Here is a 23,775-nt window from a genome sequence, read left to right on the forward strand (position 1 = left end):
CCTCTCATGGAATTCTTCTTAAACGGCAATCACCTTTAACTCTACATGCTTATTCAGATGCAGATTGGGGTGGTGATACGGTTGATATGGTATCAACTAATGCTTACATAGTGTATCTTGGTAGTAACCCTATCTCTTGGTCTTCTAAGAAACAAAAGGGTGTTGCGCGTTCGTCAACGGAAGCTGAGCACAGGGCCGTTGCAAATGCTTCCTCTGAGCTTATATGGGTCTGCTCTTTATTAACTGAACTGGGCATTCGACTAGCTGTCTCCCCAACGGTCTACTGTGATAATATTGGCGCGACATATTTGAGTGTTAATCCTGTTTTTCACTCTCGCATGAAACATATTGCGATCGATTATCATTTTATTCGTCAACAGGTACATAACGGTTCTCTACGGGTTGTTCATGTCTCGACGAAAGACCAACTTGCCGATGCACTCACAAAGCCACTCTCGACTGCTGCGTTCATTAACTCTTCTTTCAAGATTGGAGTTACGCAAAGCCCCTCCATCTTGAGGGGACATATTAAGGAGTAATCCTTGGGATATGATTTGATTACAATCTCTTGATTAGAATCTCTATTTATGTAAAGTGTATATTCTACATTACTGTTCTGCAATACCCTAGCTGTTCTACTCTTATATATATCAGGTCCGGCTCAAGTTGTTGTTGGACATGGTGCAAAAAAAAAAAAAAATTGATGTTTTTAAGGTGTTAATTGTAGATTTCATAAATTTAGAATTATTTTTATCAAAAATATTAAACTTTGAGGGCTCAAAGCCTTCTAATTTTTTTTTTTTAAATGAAACCTGGTGCAAAAGCACCGCTTGCACCACATCAACGCCGGCACTGATATATATATTGCTCCTTTGTGAATGAATAAAGATCATCAAGTCATATTACCTTTTACATAAAGAGAAGAAACATGCAACTTATTATAGAAGACACATCAATCTATATATATCATCATATTTGAATATGAAATACGTAGTAGTCGACGCTAGTGTAAGAGTACAACTAATTCTTACGGTACAACTATTTTCCTCTTTCTAGAAACATCAATGCTGTCATGTAGTAGTAATTAATATATTGTTTATTTATAAACCTATAGACAAAGTTAAAATGTAAATGGATGGTATTTGTCACCAAAAAGCTGATAGAGACTGTGTGTGTTTGGCATATGATGGATATCATGTAAAACAGTGGTTGGTGGAGTTATACGTTTAGTAACGGAATATAGCAGATCCGGCTCTAAAGGGTACTATTCGAACGTGCATCAAATGTTCTTCCTTTGTTCGGCTTAGACTACTTCTTCCCTAATATATATTGTGGACTGAATTGATCAGTTAAAAAAGATCACTTCTATATGTTTTTTTTTTACCCAAACTAAATCTGTGTGTTGTCTAGTACTAGATAATTAAAGCTAAAAGATCATTAACTTTATTTAAATAAAATAAAAAGTAATAATCAATAACATGTCTGTTTGTTTAACCATGTTATTTGTTTAAAACATGCCCATAACCTTCTCGGATGCGTTTATAATCTTATTCCGTTGTAACATGAGGTTATTAACCTAACAAAATGATTAAAGTTATATATACCTAACTAATGAGATTTACTATGAACATCCAAATATGAAAAAGAATTCTATAATCATTTTCAATATTTATATAACTTCAAAAAGAATTCAGTTTCTTATAAGATATTTTTCACCTTTTTAATTATACTAGATTACTAGTACAAAAGTATACATAATTTTTTTTTTTGGTTTATTGTTTACTGTGATTTTAGAAATAAAACAAAAATAAAGATTTTTATTTTTTGGTTTACCAAAAAAATGGAGTTTTTATATAACATTTAGAAGGACAAAATGGTGCAGTGAAAATAAATAAGCTGATTCTTTTCTAATTAACATGATTTATTTGATTTTACCATTTTGCATATTATGATCTAATGAGGCTACCAGCTCATACTTTTTGAAATCCGTCACATTATTTTCTCTTATTTTTTAGTCACGCTCGCATTTCATGAGATGCACGTGAGTCGTGAGACACCAAATTGGTGCTGCCAGACTCAACGATATTATAAAAGCAGTTTCTGAAAATTCTTACAACCAGCCAAAAAAGTATTGATGGTCCAATTTTGGTTTTCTGAATATCAACTGTTTCCAGACACACTCTTCTTCACCCACACAATTGAATTTATAGGCACTATAGTGACAACTGATAGACGTCGGACAAAAGCTATGACTACTCATTTATTTTACTAACTTAATTATTACAATATTTTTTTTGTCAGCATATATATAACTTGATGATAAATAGTACCTGATGATATATATATTCTCCTTGACACAGATACATAGCATATTTTTAACGTGGGAGATTTATAACTTGGACCCCCCACTTCTTCGACCGACATCAACTAGTCTAAAAAAGTAAACCCCACAAAGATTTATAATTAGAAACATGGAACTGTTTTTTTAGCTTTATACAACTAAAAATGTAGTGCAACAATGTCAAAAGTAGAAATTAAAGGACACTGCAACCTATCTTAAGTAGATGTTTGTTCGCCTTTTTATAGAAACATCAAAATAGAGTTATATATTTCTAAAAAATAAGTAGTTGACCATTAGCTTTGCCCTCTGTGTTGGTCGTTGGTTAGGAAGTTGGGTTTTTTTATCTGTGATCTCCCTAAATGGCTAGCTTTGTTGGTGGTCTGTTTCTATATTTCTTTTGAGTTTTGGTGTAACCATAACCGTTCACTTAAATGTGATCTCCTCCAAATTATAGACTAGCTAGATACCAAAACAGCCCTAATATATACGATAGAAAAATGTGTTCGAATACATCCCAAGCCAGTTTTATTTCAATTATTTAGAACCAAAATCAATAAGGGAATTTCCGGACCCCTCGAAAATATAATAAAATATTGAAACTCATTAAATTAGGAAAAATACTGTTGATAGTCCAATTTTTTGGTAGCTACCGTGTCAATTATTTTCAAACACTCTCTAACCACAAAATCTAGAGGCATGATAGTGACAACTGCTAAGCTGTGATCACTACTGACTACTCCATTATTTTGTTAACTTATTACAGTTTATTTGTCAGCGATTCAATACTCCATGAAAATAAACAGCACGTGATAATATTCTACTCCAACCAATGAACATATAGAGCACATTCTTAACGTGGGGAGCTTTTGCCTTTTGGCGTATATACCCACTCTTCGACGACCGGCAACAACTAGACTATGAAGAGAAGAAATTAAACATGGAACTTATTATAGAAGACACATCAATCTATATAGCATCATATCTTGTTTATAGAGATAGTTTAAGAACACAAATAACAAAGAATAACTCTCTTTATTAATACCAAAGAAAATCTCTCAAAACTTTGGTCTCTCTTAAACTCTCAATCTTTATCTCATAAGTTGTCTCACATCTCAACACATCCTTATATATTACTTAGCTAATCCTAATCCTAATAGAAATCCTTCTTACTTAGATAACTCCTAAGTACAACTTGATCCTTATCTCTTTGTAAACACAATCATAGTAGGACTAGGACTTAGCTCTCTTCGTTAAGCTTTCTTCAAGCTTATCCCAACAATCTCCTCTTTAAGCTTGAAGCTCTGTTTTGATAAGTCTTAACTCCCAACAAATCCCTTATTGCTTTGAATTTGTTCTTGTCTAACGCCTTTGTAAGTATGTCTGCCTTTTGTACATTTCCCGAAACGTGTTCAACAACAATCTGGCCGCTCTCCACTCGGTCCCTTATAAAATGATAGCGCCTGTGTATATGCTTACTTTTCCCATGGAAAACAGGGTTCTTAGTAAGGGCAATGGCTGACTGATTATCAATTCGTATAGTAACCTTCTCCTCTTCAGCTCCAATGATCTCCACTAACAAGTCCTGCAACCACACTGCTTGTTTTGCTGCTTCAGTTCCAGCCATGAACTCTGCTTCACAAGAGGATAGAGTCACCACATCTTGCTTCTGCGAGCACCATGTGATTGGACTCTCACCAAGATAAAATATGTGTTATGATGTACTCCTTCCATCATCAGAATCAACATTATGGCTGCTATCACTGTACCCTATCAGCCTTGGTATCTTCGATCTTCCATAAGTTAATCCAAAATGTGTGGTTCCCCTTATATACCTTAGACAATGCTTCATTGCTACACCATGTGAATGCCTTGGACTCTGCATATATCTACTCAATATCCCCACACAGTAAGATAAATTTGGTCGTGTATGGAGCAAATATCGTAGACAGCCAACATTCTTTCTATACAATGTTGCATCAATCTCTTCTTCATTCTCAGCCTTTGACAATTTTAACTCTGTTTCCATGGGAATAAGAACCGAATTACAGTTTGACATCCCTGCTTCCTCGAGGATCTTTTGTGCATACCGAGCCTGACTCAATGTTATCCCATCTTGATGTTGACAAACCTGCATTCCAAGATAGTATGATAGCCTCCCAAGATTACTCATCTCAAATTTATCAGCCATCTCCTCTTTAAATTTGTTAATCACAGTTAAACTTGTTCCTGTGACAAACAAATCATCAACATAGACTCCTATGATCAAAAGATCCTTACCATAATCCTTTCGATACACAGAAGGTTCTTTCGAACACTTCACAAACTGTAACTCCTCCAAAATTTGATTAAGCTTGTTGTTCCATGCTCTAGGTGCTTGTTTTAAGCCATACAAGGCTTTGTTAAGTTAACTTTTCCCTCACTTCCTGCTATCTCAAAACCTTCAGGTTGACTCACATAAACAGTTTCCTTGAGTTCTCCATGAAGAAAAGCAGTTTTTACATCTAGATGATGAATTTCCCAAGCATGTGAAGCTGCAAGATCAATCAGGAGTCTTATAGTCTCAATCCTCGCTACTGGTGCAAACACTTCCTCAAAATCAACCCCATACTTTTGCACATAACCTTTAGCTACTAGCCTAGCTTTATACTTGTTAATGCTCCCATCTGAATTTCTTTTGAGCTTGAATACCCATTTTAAACCAATTGGTTTTGCTCCAATGGGTAAGTCAACAAGATCCCAAGTTCTAAGCTTCTCTATGGATCCTATTTCATCTTCACAAGCTTTTATCTACTATTTAGACTCCCTAGCTTGATAAAAATTCGCAGGCTCGTTGTTGATACACAAAAGTAAAAACTCACCTTCTTCTTCAGCGAGTAAGACATAATCTTTAAGATGTCTGGACTTATTTCTCACCCGTTCTGACCTCCGTAACTCTGGTTCTATCACAACTGTAGGCTGACCTGCAACCGCAGGTTGATGACTCCTTGTAACTGCAGGTTGGTGTGTCTCGAGTTTAACCGTTCGCACATGTGTATCCGAGACATCACCATATTCTGTTTCGCTCTGACTTTCTTCATCTTCAAGTGTCTGTTCTTTCTTATTGTTCTCATCCTCTTCTTGCAGACCATGATTCCCAAAACCATCAAAAATAACTCTAAAGCTTTCATTACTTGTTACTGCAGAATTTTCTCGAGACTAATGCCATCCTTTGGTTTCATCAAACACAACATCACGACTGACAACAATTCTCTTAGACAGTGGATCTAACAATCGATATGCCTTACACCCTGGTTCTGTTCCCAAATGAACAAGAATACGTGTTCTATCATCAAGCTTCTTCAGGTTAGGTTTCTCCACCTTTGCATAGCCAATACAACCAAAAATTCTGATATGCTGGACTGTTGGCTTTTTATCACGAAAACACTCATAAGGAGTCTTCTCCTTTAAAGCTCGAGTAGCTATTCTGTTGATAAGATATGTAGAGTGTCTGATAGCCTCTCTCCAAAGGTAATTAGGCATATGCATATGCTTTAGGATACTTCTAGACATTTCCATCAAAGTTCTATTTTTTCTTTCAACAATACCATTCTGTTGTGGTATATAAGGAGCTGTCAAGTGCCTTGTTATACCAGATGCTTCACAAAAAGAATTAAACTCTTGAGATACAAATTCTCCACCTCTATCTGTTCTGAAAGTTTTAATGGTTTCTCCTGATTCTTTCTCCACAACAGCTTTGAACTTTTGAAATTTCTCAAAAGATTCCCCTTTCTCTTTAAGCAATATGGTCCACATGTATCTAGAGAAGTCATCAATTATCACAAAAACATACCTATTTCCTGCTGCTGTGCTTGGTGATATTGGTCCACATAGATCACCATGTAACAGTTCTAACTTCCTTGTAGCTCGAAAAATAGTTTCTTGGGGAAACTCTTGTCGAGTTTGCTTTCCAAGCAAACAAGAGCTACAAATCTCCTTTCTCACGGTCAGTTTTGGTGCTCCTAGAACCAACTCTTTACCCAGCATTGATCCTAAAGTCGCATAATTCACATGTCCCATCCTTGCATGCCATTTACTCGATTCGCTTATTTCTGTAAGATACAAACACGCATTATCTCTCAACCCCGTCTGCACCTTGTAGAGCCTGTTTCTCGATTTCTCTGTTTTCACAAGGAGATTTCCAGCTGGTCTCTTATCGTTAAATACTTTCCTCTCAACCTTATGTCACAACCCGACTCCGTAGCTTGTCCAAGACTAATAATGTTGCTTTTTAAGTCTGGAATGAAATAAACATCGGTCATCTCCCTTTGCTTCCCATACTGATCCATAAAAACGATTGTTCCTTTACCCTTTATGTCGACTCGCGAATCATCTCCAAAACGGACTTTCCCAGTAATAGACAAATCTAGCTTCTCAAAATATCTTCTGTCTCCAGTCATATGGTTGCTAGCACCATTGTCAAGGTACCAAATACTATCTCCGTCTTTGCTAGTCTCAAACTTACTAGGCACAACTCGTTTCTCATTCAAGAAGACTACTTCGTGCATTAGCAGTTCGTCTGCATCCTCTGTGTCTTTGTTGTCTGTTTCCTGTGTCTCTTGTAACTTTAGTAGTCGATCTGAACAGTGTGAAGCAAAGTGTCCTGTTTGATCACATCTAAAACAAACGACTTGTGACATATCTCCTCGTCCAAACCGTCCTCTTCCTCGTCCTCTGTATCCAAATCTACCTCCACGACCTCTTCCTCTGTAACCCCCAAAGTCTCCACTGTATTCTTTGTATTGTTGGTTTTGGTTCGTCTGTTGATTTGTATTTGCAAACATAAGCTTGCTCTGTTCCTCTTGAGACTCTTCTTCACCACTAATTCGCTCTTCATAGGTTTTTAGGCGACCAACAATATCTTCAAAACTAACAGTGTTTAAATCCAGAACTTGCTCCAAGGAGGCAACTATATGAATGAATTTTCTGCGAGGAAGACTGTTAAGAAATTTCTTAACAATCTTTGGTTCCTCTATATTTGTTCCCAGTGCAGCTGACTTTGATCCAATTGCTGCAAGCTTACCAACAAAGTCATCTATTCTCTCAGATTCCTGCATCCTCAGTCGATCAAACTCAGCCATTAGAGTTTGCAGTCTCGCTTCTCTAACACGCTCTGCTCCAACGTTTCTAGCCCGGATCGCTTCCCATACTTTCTTTGCCGTACTAAGTTCTCCAACTTGCAGGGTTAAGCTTTCGGGTATCGACTGAAACAATAAAGCCATAGCTATATTGTTCCGATCCTCGTTAACTTGGTCGGTTGCTGCTTCTATAACATCCCAAACTTTATGGACTTTGAGTGCTATCTTCATCTTCATTGCCCATACAGTATAGTTGCTTGCGTTAAGCATAGGACAGACTATTGAGGATGAGCCTCCTCCTTCTTTGGGTGTTGGTGGTGGTAGTGTAAGCTCGGACATGATTCTTTCAATGATCTCACAAAGCTCTGATACCAATTCTTGTTTATAGAGATAGTTTAAGAACACAAATAACAAAGAATAACTCTCTTTATTAATACCAAAGAAAATCTCTCAAAATTTTGGTCTCTCTTAAACTCTCAATCTCTATCTCATAAGTTGTGTCACATCTCAACACATCCTTATATATTACTTAGCTAATCCTAATCCTAATAAAAATCCTTCTTACTTAGATAACTCCTAAATACAACTTGATCCTTATCTCTTTGTAAACACAATCATAGTAGGACTAGGACTTAGCTCTCTTCTTTAAGCTTTTTTCAAGCTTATCCCAGCATCATATTTGAATATGAAATACGTAGTAGTCGACGCTAGTGTAGACTACTAAGTAATAATCAATAATATATTTGTTTGTTTAACCATGTTATTTGTTTAAAACATGCCCATAACCTTCTAGGATGCGTACGTTTATAATCTTATTCCGTTGTAACATGAGGTTATTAACCTAACAAAATGATTAAAGTTATATATACCTAAGTAATGAGATTTACTATGAACATCCAAATATGAAAAAATTTCTATTATCATCTTCAATATTTATATAACTTCAAAAAGAATTCAGTTTCTTATAAGATATTTTTCACCTTTTTAATTATATACTAGATTACTAGTACATAAGTATACAGAATTTTTTTTTGGTGTATTGTTTACTGTGATTTTAGAAATAAAACAAAAATAAAGAGTTTATTTGTTTGGTTTACCAAAAGATAGAGTTTTTACATAACATTTAGAAGGACAAAATGGTGCAGTGAAAATAAATAAGCTGATTCTTTTCTAATTAACATGATTTATTTGACTTTACCGTTTTGCATATTATTATGATCTAATGAGGCTACCAGCTCATGCTTTTTGAAATCCGTCATATTTTTTTCTCTTATTTTTTAGTCACGGTCGCATTTCATGAAGTGCACGTGAGAAACCAAGTTGGTGCTGCCAGACTCAACGATATTATAAAAGCAGTTTCTGAAAATTCTTATAACCAGCCAAAAAAGTATTGATGGTCCAATTTTGGTTATCTGCAGAATAACAACTGTTTCCAGACACACTCTTCTTCACCCACACAATTGAATTTATAGGCATTATAGTGACAACTGAACTGATAGACGTCGTACAAAAGCTATGACCCACTCATTTATTTTACTAACTTAATTATTACAATATTTTTTTGTCAGCATATATATAACTTGATGATAAATAGTACCTGATGATATATATATATATATATATATTCTCCTTGGCACAGATACATAGCATATTTTTAACGTGGGAGATTTATAACTTGGACCCCCCACTTCTTCGACCGACATCAACTAGTCTAAAAAAGTAAACCCCACAAAGATTTATAATTAGAAACATGGAACTGTTTTTTTAGCTTTATACAACTAAATATGTAGTGCAACAATGTCAAAAATAGAAATAAAAGGACACTGCAACCTATCTTAAGTAGATGTTTGTTCGCCTTTTTATAGAAACATCAAAATAGAGTTATATATTTCTAAAAATTAAGTAGTTGACCATTAGCTTTGCCCTCTGTGTTGGTCGTTGGTTAGGACGTTGGTTTTTTTTTTTTTATCTGTGATCTCCCTAAATGGCTTTGTTGGTGGTCTGTTTCTATATTCCTTTTGAGTTTTGGTGTAAAGTCGGATGCATCTAAAGAAAATAAACGTCGAAAAACACTCCACATATTTTTATTTGATGACAATTTTTACAAAACATAATCTCAATTATACAAAAGATTGATAAACAAAAACAGTGTTTCCCTAGTATAATGAATAGAATAATTGATTTGGAAATGGAAATTAGTGTATAAGCAAAAAATAATGAATGGATTTATCATTTCAGACCCATAAGCTGCCGAGCTTCTTCTTTGTCTCCTCTGCCATGTTCTTCAATGATGAAATGTCTTGTTGGGCCTAACATATCCATGAAACGACGACGTGTTAATGATAACAAACAAAAAAATGTTTGGTTCTAATTTTTATTTTTATTTTATATGAAAGAGCATGAGTAAAAGAAAGGGAATTTAGTCAAATGTACCACATTGGCAACAAAATTTTTGTAAAATGCCACATTTAAAAATCTTTTTCTAATGTACCACAATCCAGTTTTTAGAGTGAGACGAGATGACCATTATATCCTCCATTATTATTGATAGAAAACTGTGTTTTTGTTGCTCTTTATAATACTACAAATAATTTGACAGTGATAGCATTAAATGTAGACAGACTTTTTCAAACCCACAATCACAACCAACTTTAAAAACATTAATTATTATATATTTCTAATCTTCAAATTATTCTAGGAAGCATGGTTAACGTTGTCTATGACGATTTATGGGAAAAGATGTTCACGATTAACAGAGGACAATATTTTCATAGATATGTTGTTTACGGGGGAACTTGTCCACCATTTTAATAAAATATTGTTTACAGGAGCTGTGAGTTTTTACTTGTTGACACATAAACGAGAGTTGTGCACACTTATTGTAGATGAGATAGGGTTAAATTTGTCCATCATTAAATAAAAGGTTGTCTATAAGAACATTTTAAGATTTAACATGTTATATGTCAACAGGTAGAAAGGATGCACAATTTTAGAGTAACAATTAAGAGAGAAAAAAATGTTTATCCATTAGAAAGCTAGATGACAATGTGCTCATGGAGATTTTTGAGGTTGTAATTGTCCATCTAATTAGTAAAATATTGTCTATTAAAAATATTAAGTTTCAACTTGTCCACAAGTAGGTAATTGAGAAAATTTAGAAAAAAACTATGTAGAGAAGATAACTTTGATGGGCTTTGTGGTGAAACATGTCCACTAAGTTAATAAATGGTCTACGAGGATATCTAACTTGTCTACAGATAAGATGAGCAAAATCCATAGAAAAAGATTAACATAGGACAACAAAACGAAATTGTCCACACAACTAAAACTAAGCAACCAAAATTTTACCCAGATTCCAAGGGACATGTCGAGATTGAGGTGTTGTTGAGGAGGTCGTGGTTGGTGACTCTTATTAGGAAAAATCTTTTAAAGGATAAACCCTAATTAGACACTGTTTTGTAGAAGATAGAGAGGCTACTGGTTCTTTGTGGCTGAATCTATGAACTTGCACTAGACACCAATGATGTCTTTTAGATCTGTAGGGTTTATAGGATTTTGGCGAATTAAAACGGCGATGTTCTCTTGAAGACCCAAAAATCACTTAGATCCGGCGATGTTAGGATTCCAAAATATCAAATCGATGGTGTTTTCGGAGAAAGAGAGAACAGGAAGAAGAAGATGGTGGGGAGAGAGATTCCTTTTACTTTGGATTTTGCAATGGTTTGAATAATGGAGGTCAACTCTCCTAATTTTGTTTCTCAGGCTTAAGTTTAATATGATAGTATGGTCATTTTAAGTTATCCTTGTGGTACATTAGAAAAGGATAGAAGGAATGTGGTAGATTAGACACTACAGTAATACTAATGTGGTAGAACTCTTAAAAAACTCTAAAAGAAATGGTACCTGGAGAGAGAGGCGGTTGAGAAGATCACCGGCGGTGAGATCTAGAGGGAAATCTCCATCATCGTCTCCAAAAAGATCAGCACTAGAGATTGCTGATGAACCCTGTTTTTTAAATAGTGATGAGTGTTTCTTTAAAACCCAATAGAAAGACACATCAAGTTAATGAAGGTTAGTTATGAGGAAACGTACTGAGAACTTCTTTAATGTACTTTTGGCCTCAAGGTCAGCCGAGTTGTTGTCATTTCCAAAGTACTGAGCAGAGGAGATTGATTTGGCGTTTGTGAATTTCTTCCTGGCCTCATCTGTTTCTTGAATCTGGTAGAGATACTAGAGAAGGTGAGTACCAAAAAGAACCTGCTCAAAGTTTTTAATCAAGAAAACTTGCACTTTTGAGGGAGAAGGATGAGCTTATTACTTGCACTTTTGAGGAACTTCTGATGGGTTTCTTCTGAAAGCTGCCTCCGTTCATTTCCAACTCCTCCTCGAAGAAGCCTGTTGATTTTGGTGGAGCTACATGACTAACCACTTGAGGGCTCATGTAGTCTTCTCTGTTTTGAACGTTGTCCACATAATCAAAGCGAGAAGCAAACGATGACCTAGCTGATTTAGCTGAAACTGGAGAAGTCACTGTTGGTATGACAACAGATTCCTCTGGTTTTTGATCATAAAGAGTCTCGCTTGACTGCAAGTTCACCAAACTTCTCATTTAAATTCCCTAAACGCAATATTTGAAGGATCTGATAAAGAAGAAAGAGCATTATTGAACCTTAGTAGTTAGCTTCCGGGCACCAAGTCCTCCAGTTTTACCTGTCCTCTTAGCACGAAGAGGTTTCTTAACGCTGCGAGAAACTCTTGGCGAGACGGGAACAACTTCAGACTTATCTTGCTCCTTAGGAGCTTCATTGGTCTTGATGCTGGAGAGACAATTAGGCACTTGTGTTGATTGAGCAGAAGAAACAGGAGGAGATGGAGGCAAATCTAATTCCTCATCGGCCTTGCTTTTAGCAACTTCTTTAGCAAGAATCTGTTTATACAACTCAGCAGGTCTAGAAGTATACTTAGCTTCGGTTTTACCTCCTTGGCTCCATCCGTACTGCTTGAAAAAGACTTGCGCCCTGCAGTTTCCTCCATACACCATCATCTTCAACTGATCAGGGCTCCATGAGTCTAGATTTGTAGACCTAAACAAAGAATTAAGATCAAACGTCTCAACATTATGATAAATTATTCTATCTACAAATCCTCTAAACCCTAGATCACAACGAAATGTTGCATCTGAAAGATCTGTAAACATAAAGCCATTCAAAATGAAACCTGACGAAGCTGATGTGGACGCCAAGACTACGATGAACAGCTGAGCAATCGATGCAGAGAAAGATCCCGTAAGTAACGGAAGCCCATGTTGGGTTCTTCGCATTGCAATCAAAACAAATCTTGCAAAAACCACCAAAGATCAAAAAAATCTCAGATCTGATCGTTGAACTTCCAAATCTTAATCGGATCTATGAAGCTGTAAGAAGGCAATATTTTATTTACCTTATTGTCTGATTTCGCTTTGAGCTTCTTAAAAACAGAGATCTTATCATTCAGATTCTCGGACGCCATTGTAGGGAGAAAACAAAAATTTTCTCCTGGAAAAAATCTAAAGATGTGAAAATTTTGGATCGAGGGAAGATGAAAAAAAAACAATAGAGAGAGATTAAAAATTCGAAAAGAACGCAAGAGATCGAGGGGTTTATAAATGAGGTTGCGTGAGATCCAGCCGTAAGGTGAGAGGTTGGTACGTGAAATTGACCATTTTAACCTTTTTTACTATCTCGCGCGTTTTGGTTTGTAACGGTAACGAGAGGTAGTTAGTTAATTCCACAAACCAACCAATTTTGCATTTTTTTTACCCCAACTATGAGAGGTAATTAACCCTTACTGATCTGTTATTATTACCCTTACTTGTATTGTTTGTCGTCATTAATTAGCCTTTTACAAATTTGAGTGATTATTTTCATGTAATTAAGCAATTATAAAAAAACCATATATAGAGATAACAAAAAAATTCTGCTTAAAACAAGAGAGTTATTTTCGTAAAATGATTACAGAAAAAAAAAACACAGAAGAATTTTTCAAATTCATGAGTTCAAAAACTAATTAACATTTCTGATCTAGCTAGGATTTACAATTTTTGGTTACCCAAAACTAATTTTCTTAAAGCTAACTCATAAGATCCTGATTATACCTCTATTAAACAAAATCAAAATTAGGATTTAGGAGCACCTCAACCATGAGTTAGTAACATAAAATAAAAAAATTTATGTTCAAGAGACCAAGAAATTAAGATTGTATGATTGAGACTAAATGTACTCTATTGAAAATGCTTAAATTGGTATCTCTACTTACTTAAAATTTATATGAATTTAGTCCTTTTCTATATTCTTATTATTTATTCATTTATTTATTTATTTTCTGAAAAGGAAGACAACCGAAAATATACATGTAGGATGATTGGAATATATTATATTGGGTGATTAATTTCAGAAGGCAAAAAGTAAGGTTTGAGGGATTTATCTTGACAAATCGAGGTGGAGATGGAAGCACAAGAGTGGTGAATGGTGATGGTGATGATGACAATGGAGAGAAGGTGCAACCGTGTGGGTATGTCTGTCGCCACTCTTTGTCGGCTCTGTTCTCTATCTCCTTAACACTTCTTCACGTTTCCCTATTTCTCATCCTTTCTTCTCTTTACAAGAATACAACAAAAATATAGTAGTATCTTTTAAAAATGGACAAAGGCTTCTTCGCTCACGTGTTTGGTAGGAGCTTCCATGCACATGTAACCATGTTACTTCTTCGGTTCTTCCTTGTTTTCTATTAGAATTGTACATATTTTAAAAAGCCATCAACCTTTCTTCTTCTCGATAATTGAGATTTTGTACTTTTTGCAGTTTAAAACATCTATCAAGTAGTATGTGTTTTTTTTTTTTTTTTAATATATATGTTTTGTCTTAACTCTGTGTGAAGGTTTGTTACACTGATTCGGATATATAAAGTATAAACGTTTCGGAAAAGGATTATGTTTGTAGTTTTGTAACAATATGTTAAAATATATCATAAACGGAAAAGAGATTAGGAAATTGCTCTCTCATAATTCGTTAATTAAGATTAATCAGGCTGAACCTTCATTACAAAGAGCATGATGCTAAAACAGTAGCCAGCAAAAACAATAAACTTGGGCATATGATTGTAAAAATCAATTCCTTCTAACCCTTTTTGACGAAGACATATATAAACCCCAATTATGTAGTCAAAATCACAAAACAATACGACACTTTTGTCTTTTTAGTTAATTAGTTATAAATGATATATAACCTCAATTAATTAGTAGGAAACAATATTTTGAATTCTTGAGAAACCCATTGGTAAATGAAAATGACCTAAAACTTCAACCAATTCGTAAAGCATATCCATATTTTCATGTAACATCTAACATTTTCATGTTGAAAAGATATACAAATGAACGTTTACGTAAAAGAAAAGAAATATAAAAACACACATACTAAAAAAAAAGAACTTTAATACTCAACCTCTGTACAAAGGAGATCGTTGTTGAAAAATTATCTTTGATTGCCTGAAAACATTAATCGGACTTGGAAAGTACCAACCATTCCCTTTGCTCGTCACCGGCGCCGGAGATAATAACACCTCTCCGGCGTCGGATTTAGACTTCTTCATGACCGTGGCAGCAGCCTTCGTTTTCGTGTCTCCCTTCTTGTTTCTTCTGAACAGTCTCCAGAGCCAACATCCACGACTAGGTTTGACATCCGACCCGGTTTCCGAAACCGGTTCCGGTTTAGCAGACCAGACATACGGAACCGCGATCGATGTCGATCTCCGAAACGCCGGCTCGCATTCAATCAAGTTGGAAACGCGGCCAACCGATCCGATACCGGCGAACGGAACATCACCGGCGGAAGAAACGGAGGCGCGTGGAGCACACGAACAGGGGAGATCGTGGGCACAGTCAGGGCATAGAGATGAGAGGCGTTCGTGGAGGCAGTAAGGACAAACGCCGCCAACGCAGACGAAACCGCGTTCGGACAGGTCGTGTCTTGAGCATTTCTGCCAAACGCTGCCTCCTCCTCCTACTTCGTCGACGCACAACCGCACTTGAGTTTTGTCGCGTTTTGATTCGCTTTTTCGCATTTTTTCTGAATCTCTGTTGCTTGCTGTGAAGGATAGAGAGAGAGAGAGAGAGAGAGAGAGAGAGAGATAGAAAAAGGTTTTAACTTTTTGTAATTTTGATTAGATAAAGCCACCACTAGTAAGCCCCCACTCATCTTAAGTCTTAACCATAACCAATGGTTAGTGTAACTAACTACAGGCTTAACTCATCAGCTCCGGATTATATGCCTTGATTCTCGATCCGTTGCGTTTTGTAGATTTACTGACTCGCTATTACGTGGGAGGTAATTTAGTTAAAAATTTTGTATTTACTTTTATTTGTATGTAAGATAAAAAGAACATTCAAAATTTTTATATAATCTACACTGATAGAATTATATTTTATTAAACTCCTAATAATTTATAAGTGAAAACTTTATCAATCTTAAATAATCAAAACTAGATTGATAACCCAAGAGTGAAAACTTATCTAAGATAAATCGTGATATGAAACAATGATTAGCTAGAGCTTACAGAATCATTATTTGTCCTTTGTTTGTTACAACCAATTTTTGACTAGTAAAAGACTATTTAATATCTCTATTTTAGCTTTGCAAAAGAACCAGATACTTTTTGCGGAGACGCTAATAATGAGAGTCTAAGTCATACTAATATCGAATATGATACAACTCAGTTACAACTTCCAATATGAATCAGTGAAATGGAGGAACAAGTTTTATTGGCAGGTCATGAAACAGAGACGACGTTTTTAAAAAAATACCCGTACATATGATATAACACAAAGAGTCATCCTTTTACAGAGCTAAAAAAAAGATGGTTTTCATTCTGGGATTTTAACGAAAGGGAATTTGATTCCTTTGACTACTCAATGCGCAGCAGCCAAGAGCCATGTGAATAGAAACTGGTTAAGTACTCAGATGAGGCGTTTCATCTACTACAACATGGACTTAGGGGAGGGATGACCAAGAAGTGTATGTGACAAAAAAATTTACCAGTAATTTAAATGGGGTGAAAGCGAGATATTTTCTTTTCCTTTCAGTAATGGTTATGGTTCCAGAGCAAACGTCTGTTCATCGCTGGTGGAGCTAGGCCCGGTATGCCGCGGATGTCTTTGTTGTTTGGGTTCACAATCTATATAACAGAGAAAAAGAAGTTACATGTGGACACAATACAAGCGTTTGGAAGGACATATAGTGCAGATGAAGTCAGAAAGAGAGATCAAACAAACAATCACAGAGGAGATAATTTAAGCATTTCATAAGAGAAAGAAAAATTGTGGGTATGTGTGCGTTTTATGCGTTCTTTGATTAACATGGTTTCCAGAAAAGACTATAACCTTTACCTCATAATATCTATGAAAAAGATGATCAGAGGAATCTAAACTATTCAACTCAAACAAGTATACGAATGTGTGTGCACATATAAAAAAGAAGAGGAGTTAAGAGGTACCTTGACGATAATGATTGCTATGACACCAATAACGATAAGGAAAAGAAATGCCATAATACATTTGTCAGTGGCAACCTGAGAGAGGAAGGGCAGAAAGTAAGTAAAAGGGACAACAAGGAGGCTTTCTTTAGATGAAAAAGAAGATTTCCGAGACTAACCTGCCTACCAATTTCCTTGACAAGCTTGGAGGCTTTCTTTAGTGAGAAATGAATGGAATCGAGCTCATTGACAACTCTACTCATTTGCTCGGTCTGAAAAAGGAAAAGGTAAACTATCTTAATTCTCAGAATTTACACACAATCTTGGAAAAGAAAAGAAAGAGATTCGGGTAGAAGCAAGACAGTTTGGTAACAAAAAAGTGTGGGCTAACTACAAACCTGAGCCTTAAGAGCTGCTGAAGTATCTGTTCCCACATTTATAGTCTCTTGAACAATCTGTTGCCAAATCCACAGAAAATGCAGTGAGATTTTTGGTTATGTGAAGATGGTAAATTGGACAAAAGTTATCAGATGTTGGCACATCACAGCTCCATGTACATTAGACTATAATCATATAATCTGAAAAAGGACCTTTTTCCCCCTCTCAATGGCTTGATCTGTGTCATCCATCATTGAGTTTCCTTTATGCATAAGCTCTTGATTGGACATGTCTGAGAGTAAAATAAGTTTCCAGTAAATACTCTAGGTAGTTGTAATCAAAGATCTAAACTAAATGTGCGATAAATATATATATATATATATCATAGTTTGGTTGGGTTGCAAAATAACGAGATTTAAAAGGCTTACTTGAAGCTAATAAGACATTCTCTTCTATGTGTTCTTCACCGGGTCCATCGAAAAGATCTACTCGCTTGTTATTGCTTGCTAAGTTAGATGAGTATCTGTACAACCACCCCTCATTAATATCAAATCACCATTAACACAAACAAAAAAATTAATGTACTTGTAGACATTATTATGAACATCAATTGAGAAATTAGCAAAAGGTATCACTCACTTCTTCTTAAGAGCAACATATGAGTTCAGTTCCTTGACCTGTATAATAAGACAAAACATTAGAAAACATCAAACAGACCTCACACCAAATGTCATATAAAAGAAGAAGAAGAAGAAGAAGAAGAAGAAGAAGAAGAAGAAGAAGAAGAAGTGCAAAATATATACCATAGATTGTCGTCGATCGTTAAGCATACGGTTAGTGTTGGCATCGTTTCCACTTTCAAGACTTTTAACTTCCTTATCAAAATCTTTAATAAGGCTGCGAAGAAGAAGACATCATCATCATCATCATCATCATCATCATCATCATCATCAGATCAATCTATAACAAGATTCAATAAGAGGAGAAGAAGAAGATCAATGTATTAATAACCTTTTACAGTCACGCATTTTGTCAGTGAGTTCTTCGAGCTGCCTACTTTGCCTGCTAGCATCTTTGATCTTCTCCAGCTTCTGGAATCCATTTCTGGTGATGATAACCAAAATATCAAAACATTTACACATAAAACACGAAAAAATCCCCAAAAAAAAAGAGAAGAAGAAGAAGATAGAGAGAGGGTTGGGTTGATTCTCACGCTAAAGCACGGAAAATGTCATTGATTTGTCCTTCGATCTCAGCCAGCTCTTCGCTAACCGCAGAGATTGGATCCATCTCTCTACAAAAATTTCAAATGCCCTCTTTTATCAGATCTACGCCGACCCACGGAATCGACTCGCCGAGATTTAGATCCGTATGGATCTGGAAAATCGAATCACTTAGCTCGTCGTGAGAGACCTCCAACAAACAAACACAAAGAAAAATCGAAATCGCGATGTCAACAAGGTGGTCACCGAACAACAAAACGCGCAAATCGTGATAACCAAAACCCGTGTGGGGATTTTTTTTTGGTTTTTTTTTTTGGTTCTTCAGATCTACGACACCAATGTGGATGTTTTCAAAATCGATAACGAAGAGAGACACAAAATCAAAATCTCAAAGCTCTCTCCCTCCCTACACGTAGTTTTATTTTTTTCCTAATTTCTCTGGGACATTTTTTTTTTTTTTGTTCTTGTGGGATCCGATTTCTAAAAGCTATTTTTTAGCCATTTGATTTGGGCTCGAAGGGACGAAAAGTGAGACAGATTTTGAAAAAAAACCTGCGATTGATTACCCTATAAAATTCAGTGGGACCCTCCACGACGTCGTTCGTCAGTAGAGAAATCGTATATAATCTGGGACGTCGGATTTGGTCACCTCTCCAGATCCAACGGTCAACACTCTTACATTAGCTTAATTCAAAAACCCGAATCCAACTAAAGATTATTGGTGTGGGTTAAACCATGATCCGGTAGGGGTTACATTACATTACAAAAACGTCTCCCTCCCTATCAAAGGTTTTTGTTGTTGTTGGCTTGTTGCTGCTCGCATTTCATCAGCCGCTGATTCTTCTTGTCGATCTCTCAAACCACCGGTTACCAATGGTACGACTTTTCAGATAATTCTCTCATGTTTTCTCATCTTTAGAGTTTTGTAATATCCGACAATCATAAAGTAATTGGATTCCATGTAACGTACGTAATTGCTTTTAGTTCATCCTTCTCCTCAAAATATTCTTCCTTTCTTCACGGCAAGTTATGAGCACTAATGTACCTTATGTGATTTTATCTTTTGGTTTCAGACCAAGAGGACGAACAAGGCTGGAATTGTCCGCAAATATGGTCAGTTCCCATAACTTTGTGTCACAAAAATCATTGCTTCATTGCATCATCCCATTATAATACATTGTTTATGTGTTGGTTCGTTTATGAATGTGTTGAAATTTTGTCTGTGAAGGGACCAGATATGGTGCAAGTCTTAGGAAGCAAATCAAGAAGATGGAAGTGACTAAGTGAGTCAGCACAGCAAATACTTCTGCGAGTTCTGTGGCAAGTATGCTGTTAAGAGGAAGGCTGTTGGAATCTGGGGATGTAAGGACTGTGGCAAAGTTAAGGCTGGTGGTGCCTACACTATGAATACCGCCAGTGCTGTCACTGTTAGGAGTACCATCAGGAGGCTCAGAGAACAAACTGAGAGCTAGACTTCTATCTAACTCATCATACACATTTTTCAAGACCAGATTCAATATTATTTCCATCTTTTTGTTATAAAAGGTTTATATGATAGACCAGATTTCTGATTATTTAATGGAGTTGGGGATTTTGGCTACATGTTTGTCAACTTGTCAATTGCATTCCATTAAGCAGACCCAATGTTTTGTTGATTTACAAAGATCTCTTTTTGGCTAACACAATAACTGGCTTATTATTATCTACAGTTTAAAACTAAGCTTTGCTCATGGAGGGAAAACTAAAAACTATCCTGACCCATGAGTATATGAGATGTCATTCATCATACGGTTCCAAGATCACTACCATTCCTGTGAAAGGTTTGTGCTTGGACAGCCTTCACAGCTGCTACTCTAGCCGCATTCGCTGCTCTGTTTGCAGCCATCACCACTCTCTTGATTCTCTCTTCCACTTTCACAACTTCCTTTGCTCTCTCAGCTGCTTTCCTTGCTTGCTAATGATTGAACCAATGCGAAAAATAGAGAACAAGTTGGTCATTGAAGATTCTAGTAGTGTATTTATGATGTTTGCAGATAAAAGATAAACACTACTATAGTTTACTTACCTCAACGGTATCAACAACTTTAGAATGGCTGATGGTAAAAGATGAACCAGGGCGGATTGTCTGCTCGCTAGCACAACTCAGAATGCCGTCTTCCCAGTGACCGGCCTGTGTCTCACCAGTCCTGAAAGTATACATACCGAGTCCTTGCCTTCTTCCCTCATGCCAAGCTCCTTCATACTTATGCCCATTCCCGAATTGATACACTCCAAAACCATGCATCTTGTCTGCAAAATACTCCCCAGCATATGAATCTCCATTTCTGCAATAAGTCCAAGATAAATATAGCTGTAAAGCCATGATACAACTAAAGCACATTTGACCAGCCAGTGCTTCATGCAAATTCCTAAGATCAATGCTAATGCAGTAACAGAGAAGCCTAATTATTCATCAAATCGCCGAAAGCAAATTCAAAGCCTTTCACAGATTCACAATTGATCCAAAGGTGAACAAGGGCCACTATGAAAGAAAACTACACGAACCTTTACAAACAATGGAACTCAATGTCGGAAACACACTCAGACAAGCAACATATACATGAAACCTAATACACCACCATAAGTCACTACACAACTTTAGTCTGAAGAAACTAGATCTTGTAAACCAGATACAACATCAAGATTCAGATTCTCACTTAACACTATGTCAACAGCGTATGTGATTTTGGAGTTAGAACACCATCACAAGTCAAAGCACAACCAAATTCCAGAAATTCAAATGACAAACCAGAGTAAAAAGGCAATGAAGAGTAAAAAAAAAGAATAATGCTGACCTGAAATGGTAACAACCAAGGCCATGTTTGACACCCCATTTAAACTCTCCATCATATCTGCTTCCATCCTCAGAGGTATAAACACCACACCCATGGCACTGCCCATTAGACCACTCACCAGCATATACATCTCCTGTATAAAACGTATAGACTCCAATTCCATGTCTTAGCCCTAACCTATACTGACCTCGATACCTACTTCCTTTAGCCCATGTTTCAACTCCATAACCATCATATTTCCCATCAATCCACTCACCTTCATATTTGCCTTTCATTGAATAGTAATAAACACCACTTCCTGAACACTTCCCTTTATGAAACTCTCCTTCATAAACATCATCGCTTCCAAACTTCTGAACCCAAGATCCTGAATTTGTCTTATTAATCTCCGAAACTGGCTTCGACCCAATAGACCAAACAACTTGGTTCGTGCTCCTCGGCTGAGAGGAGGAAGCGAATCTCGCGGGGAGAAAAGTCAGCAATCGAGCGACGAACAGACGAATTGAAGGTAAGTGAGGAAGAGCGAATCTGAGAGAGATTGAGAAGATGAAAGATAAAGCGATAAGCGCAAAGATGAGACGAAGAAAGATACGAAGGTTGATGACAAGGAAGAAGACGTATAAAGGAGGAACAGCGAGAAGAAGCAAGAAACGAAGATGGAAACAAATCAAACGTGCTCTAAGGATATGGCGTAAGAGCTTCCTCAAGAACCGAACAATCACAGGACGACACGATGAAAGGAAAGAGAAAAGATTCGTCGGGGAAAATGAAGAAACCGATCCCAATCGTGCCCTTGTACGTCCTCGTCGGAAACGATCGGCGGCGGCGGCGGAGATGTTAGACGGTTGAGCCACCACAGACCTTTTGTGCGGAGTCGAGATTGGGATATCAACCGTGAGATGATGATCTTGCGGATTGTTATCTGGGCTCTGATCGGAATCTTCTTTCCCGATGAATCGTCGTTCTGTTACTGATGAATTCTTCAGATGCATTTACATAAAGAGTTTGAAACTTGATTTAGGGTTTGAGAAGAAATGGTCTGGAATTGAGGGTTTCTTGAAAAATTAGGGTTTTTTTCAAATCAAAGTCTCTGTTTTTCTTTGTTTTGTTCCTTGAACTGCTTCAAGAGGAGGAGGAAGATGAAGGAGAAAGCTTAATTTTGAACTTTTGAAAAACTAAGGTAAGGAAAGGATCTCCAATAAACACCTCTGAGTTTTGACTTATTTACCAACATGCCATCGATTTTGCCACTTGTTTGACCCAATCCTTGATGACAGAAAATTAATTAATGATTAAAACAAATCTCCTTAGTTAATAAGGAAGTTTATTCTCTAAGATTCTTATAATTTATTCGCTTTCAATGGATGAATCTAACGCATAAACTTCAGGTGTTTTAAATTTTATGGCGTCTCTTATTAAATGGGGTATTTTATTTATTTGTCTCTATTTGATTTATTTGGGTGGTTTGGTTGTTAATTAACAACAACCAATGATAATATGATTAGTTTAGCGATTTAAAATTAAATTTGCTAGCATGCTTCCAAACACACAAAATTCAGTGAACCCATTGGAATTTTGTAATAAGTGGCTTGAGATTTAGCAAGGCTAGTTTCAGAAAAAGAAACGTTTAAGATGGTCATAAAAGCAACATTCAATAATTTCTTGGACGGTTATTAATTTCTTAATCTATTTTGCAGAAATCATTAGTCCTCTTGACTGTAAAATTTAAAATGGGATTTTATCATAAGTAGAGAGGCCTACCCAAATTGATGTTTGATAATGATTGGACCAAAACAATTGAATTTGTGATTTTTATTAGTGACCCAAGTAAAATTCAATTAGATGTGGTGTGTAAAAAACTTTTGTATCCAGCCTAAAGTCAAAGTAAAAATACAGTTGTAACTGCTAGTTAATATCTTGAAATATGGCTGATGTAATGATAAGCATGGTCATAGTCATGGACTCATATGGTTATAGAAAATTAGAGACTACCAAAAGGCCAACCAGCCAAATCCCTGAGAATCTCAATGGATGGATAAGTTGTAGCTTTTCACTTTTTCGTTATCCATATATTTCATGGCTACCCATACAATACACATCATGATCCCTATCTATGCACATAATTGTTATCTACTATCCTAATGCAAGAGTAAATCTTATGGATCTCAAAACCCTTTTGTACTTTAAAAGCTAAAAAACAATGTGGAGTGAATAGTTTTGGAATCAGCAATAAAGTATATGTAATGTAACGAAACATAGTGGATCCCATGCATAGCTATAAATTAAGTAATAGTAACAATAATGATGTCCCAATCAAACCAAATCTGAGATGAGATTGGGACAAACAAACAAGAGAGCTAGCTATCTTTGGTGCCTAGCGA

General features: G+C 36.2%; 4 protein-coding genes and 1 pseudogene across 5 annotated transcripts; 1 reads left to right on the forward strand and 4 right to left on the reverse strand.

Annotated features, from left to right (window-relative positions):
- Positions 1-9,511: 9,511 nt before the first annotated feature.
- On the reverse strand, positions 9,512-13,081 carry LOC104786030 (ADP-ribosylation factor GTPase-activating protein AGD10-like). The gene is made up of 7 exons (XM_019245764.2): positions 12,895-13,081; positions 12,673-12,791; positions 12,125-12,539; positions 11,774-12,040; positions 11,548-11,673; positions 11,359-11,460; positions 9,512-9,764 (listed from the first exon to the last, which is right to left on the reverse strand). The coding sequence occupies exons 1-7, from the start codon at positions 12,961-12,963 to the stop codon at positions 9,690-9,692; spliced, it is 1,173 nt and encodes a 390-aa protein (XP_019101309.2). The 5' UTR covers positions 12,964-13,081; the 3' UTR covers positions 9,512-9,689.
- Positions 13,082-14,799: 1,718 nt separating this feature from the next.
- LOC104786031 (uncharacterized) lies at positions 14,800-15,699 on the reverse strand. The gene has a single exon (XM_010511338.3). It carries the CDS (start codon positions 15,550-15,552, stop codon positions 14,929-14,931), a length of 624 nt encoding a protein of 207 aa, XP_010509640.1. The 5' UTR covers positions 15,553-15,699; the 3' UTR covers positions 14,800-14,928.
- A 533-nt stretch (positions 15,700-16,232) lies between these two features.
- On the reverse strand, positions 16,233-19,120 carry LOC104786032 (putative plant SNARE 11). Its single transcript, XM_010511339.2, has 10 exons — positions 18,551-19,120; positions 18,349-18,441; positions 18,141-18,234; positions 17,977-18,014; positions 17,766-17,860; positions 17,550-17,629; positions 17,358-17,414; positions 17,139-17,231; positions 16,981-17,055; positions 16,233-16,662 (listed from the first exon to the last, which is right to left on the reverse strand). Exons 1-10 carry the CDS (start codon positions 18,625-18,627, stop codon positions 16,567-16,569), a joined length of 798 nt encoding a protein of 265 aa, XP_010509641.1. The 5' UTR covers positions 18,628-19,120; the 3' UTR covers positions 16,233-16,566.
- Positions 18,647-20,143, forward strand: LOC104786033 (large ribosomal subunit protein eL43z-like; annotated as a pseudogene). Its single transcript, XR_015598040.1, has 3 exons — positions 18,647-18,706; positions 19,634-19,673; positions 19,789-20,143. The product of XR_015598040.1 is annotated as a large ribosomal subunit protein eL43z-like (transcript).
- Positions 20,144-20,164: 21 nt separating this feature from the next.
- LOC104786034 (uncharacterized) lies at positions 20,165-22,743 on the reverse strand. Its single transcript, XM_087513275.1, has 3 exons — positions 21,395-22,743; positions 20,626-20,884; positions 20,165-20,514 (listed from the first exon to the last, which is right to left on the reverse strand). Exons 1-3 carry the CDS (start codon positions 22,384-22,386, stop codon positions 20,344-20,346), a joined length of 1,422 nt encoding a protein of 473 aa, XP_087369401.1. The 5' UTR covers positions 22,387-22,743; the 3' UTR covers positions 20,165-20,343.
- Positions 22,744-23,775: the final 1,032 nt, after the last annotated feature.

The sequence above is a fragment of the Camelina sativa genome, chromosome 5 (genome assembly GCF_030686135.1).
Source record: "Camelina sativa cultivar CO46 ecotype springtype chromosome 5, ASM3068613v1".
Lineage (NCBI taxonomy): Eukaryota > Viridiplantae > Streptophyta > Magnoliopsida > Brassicales > Brassicaceae > Camelina > Camelina sativa.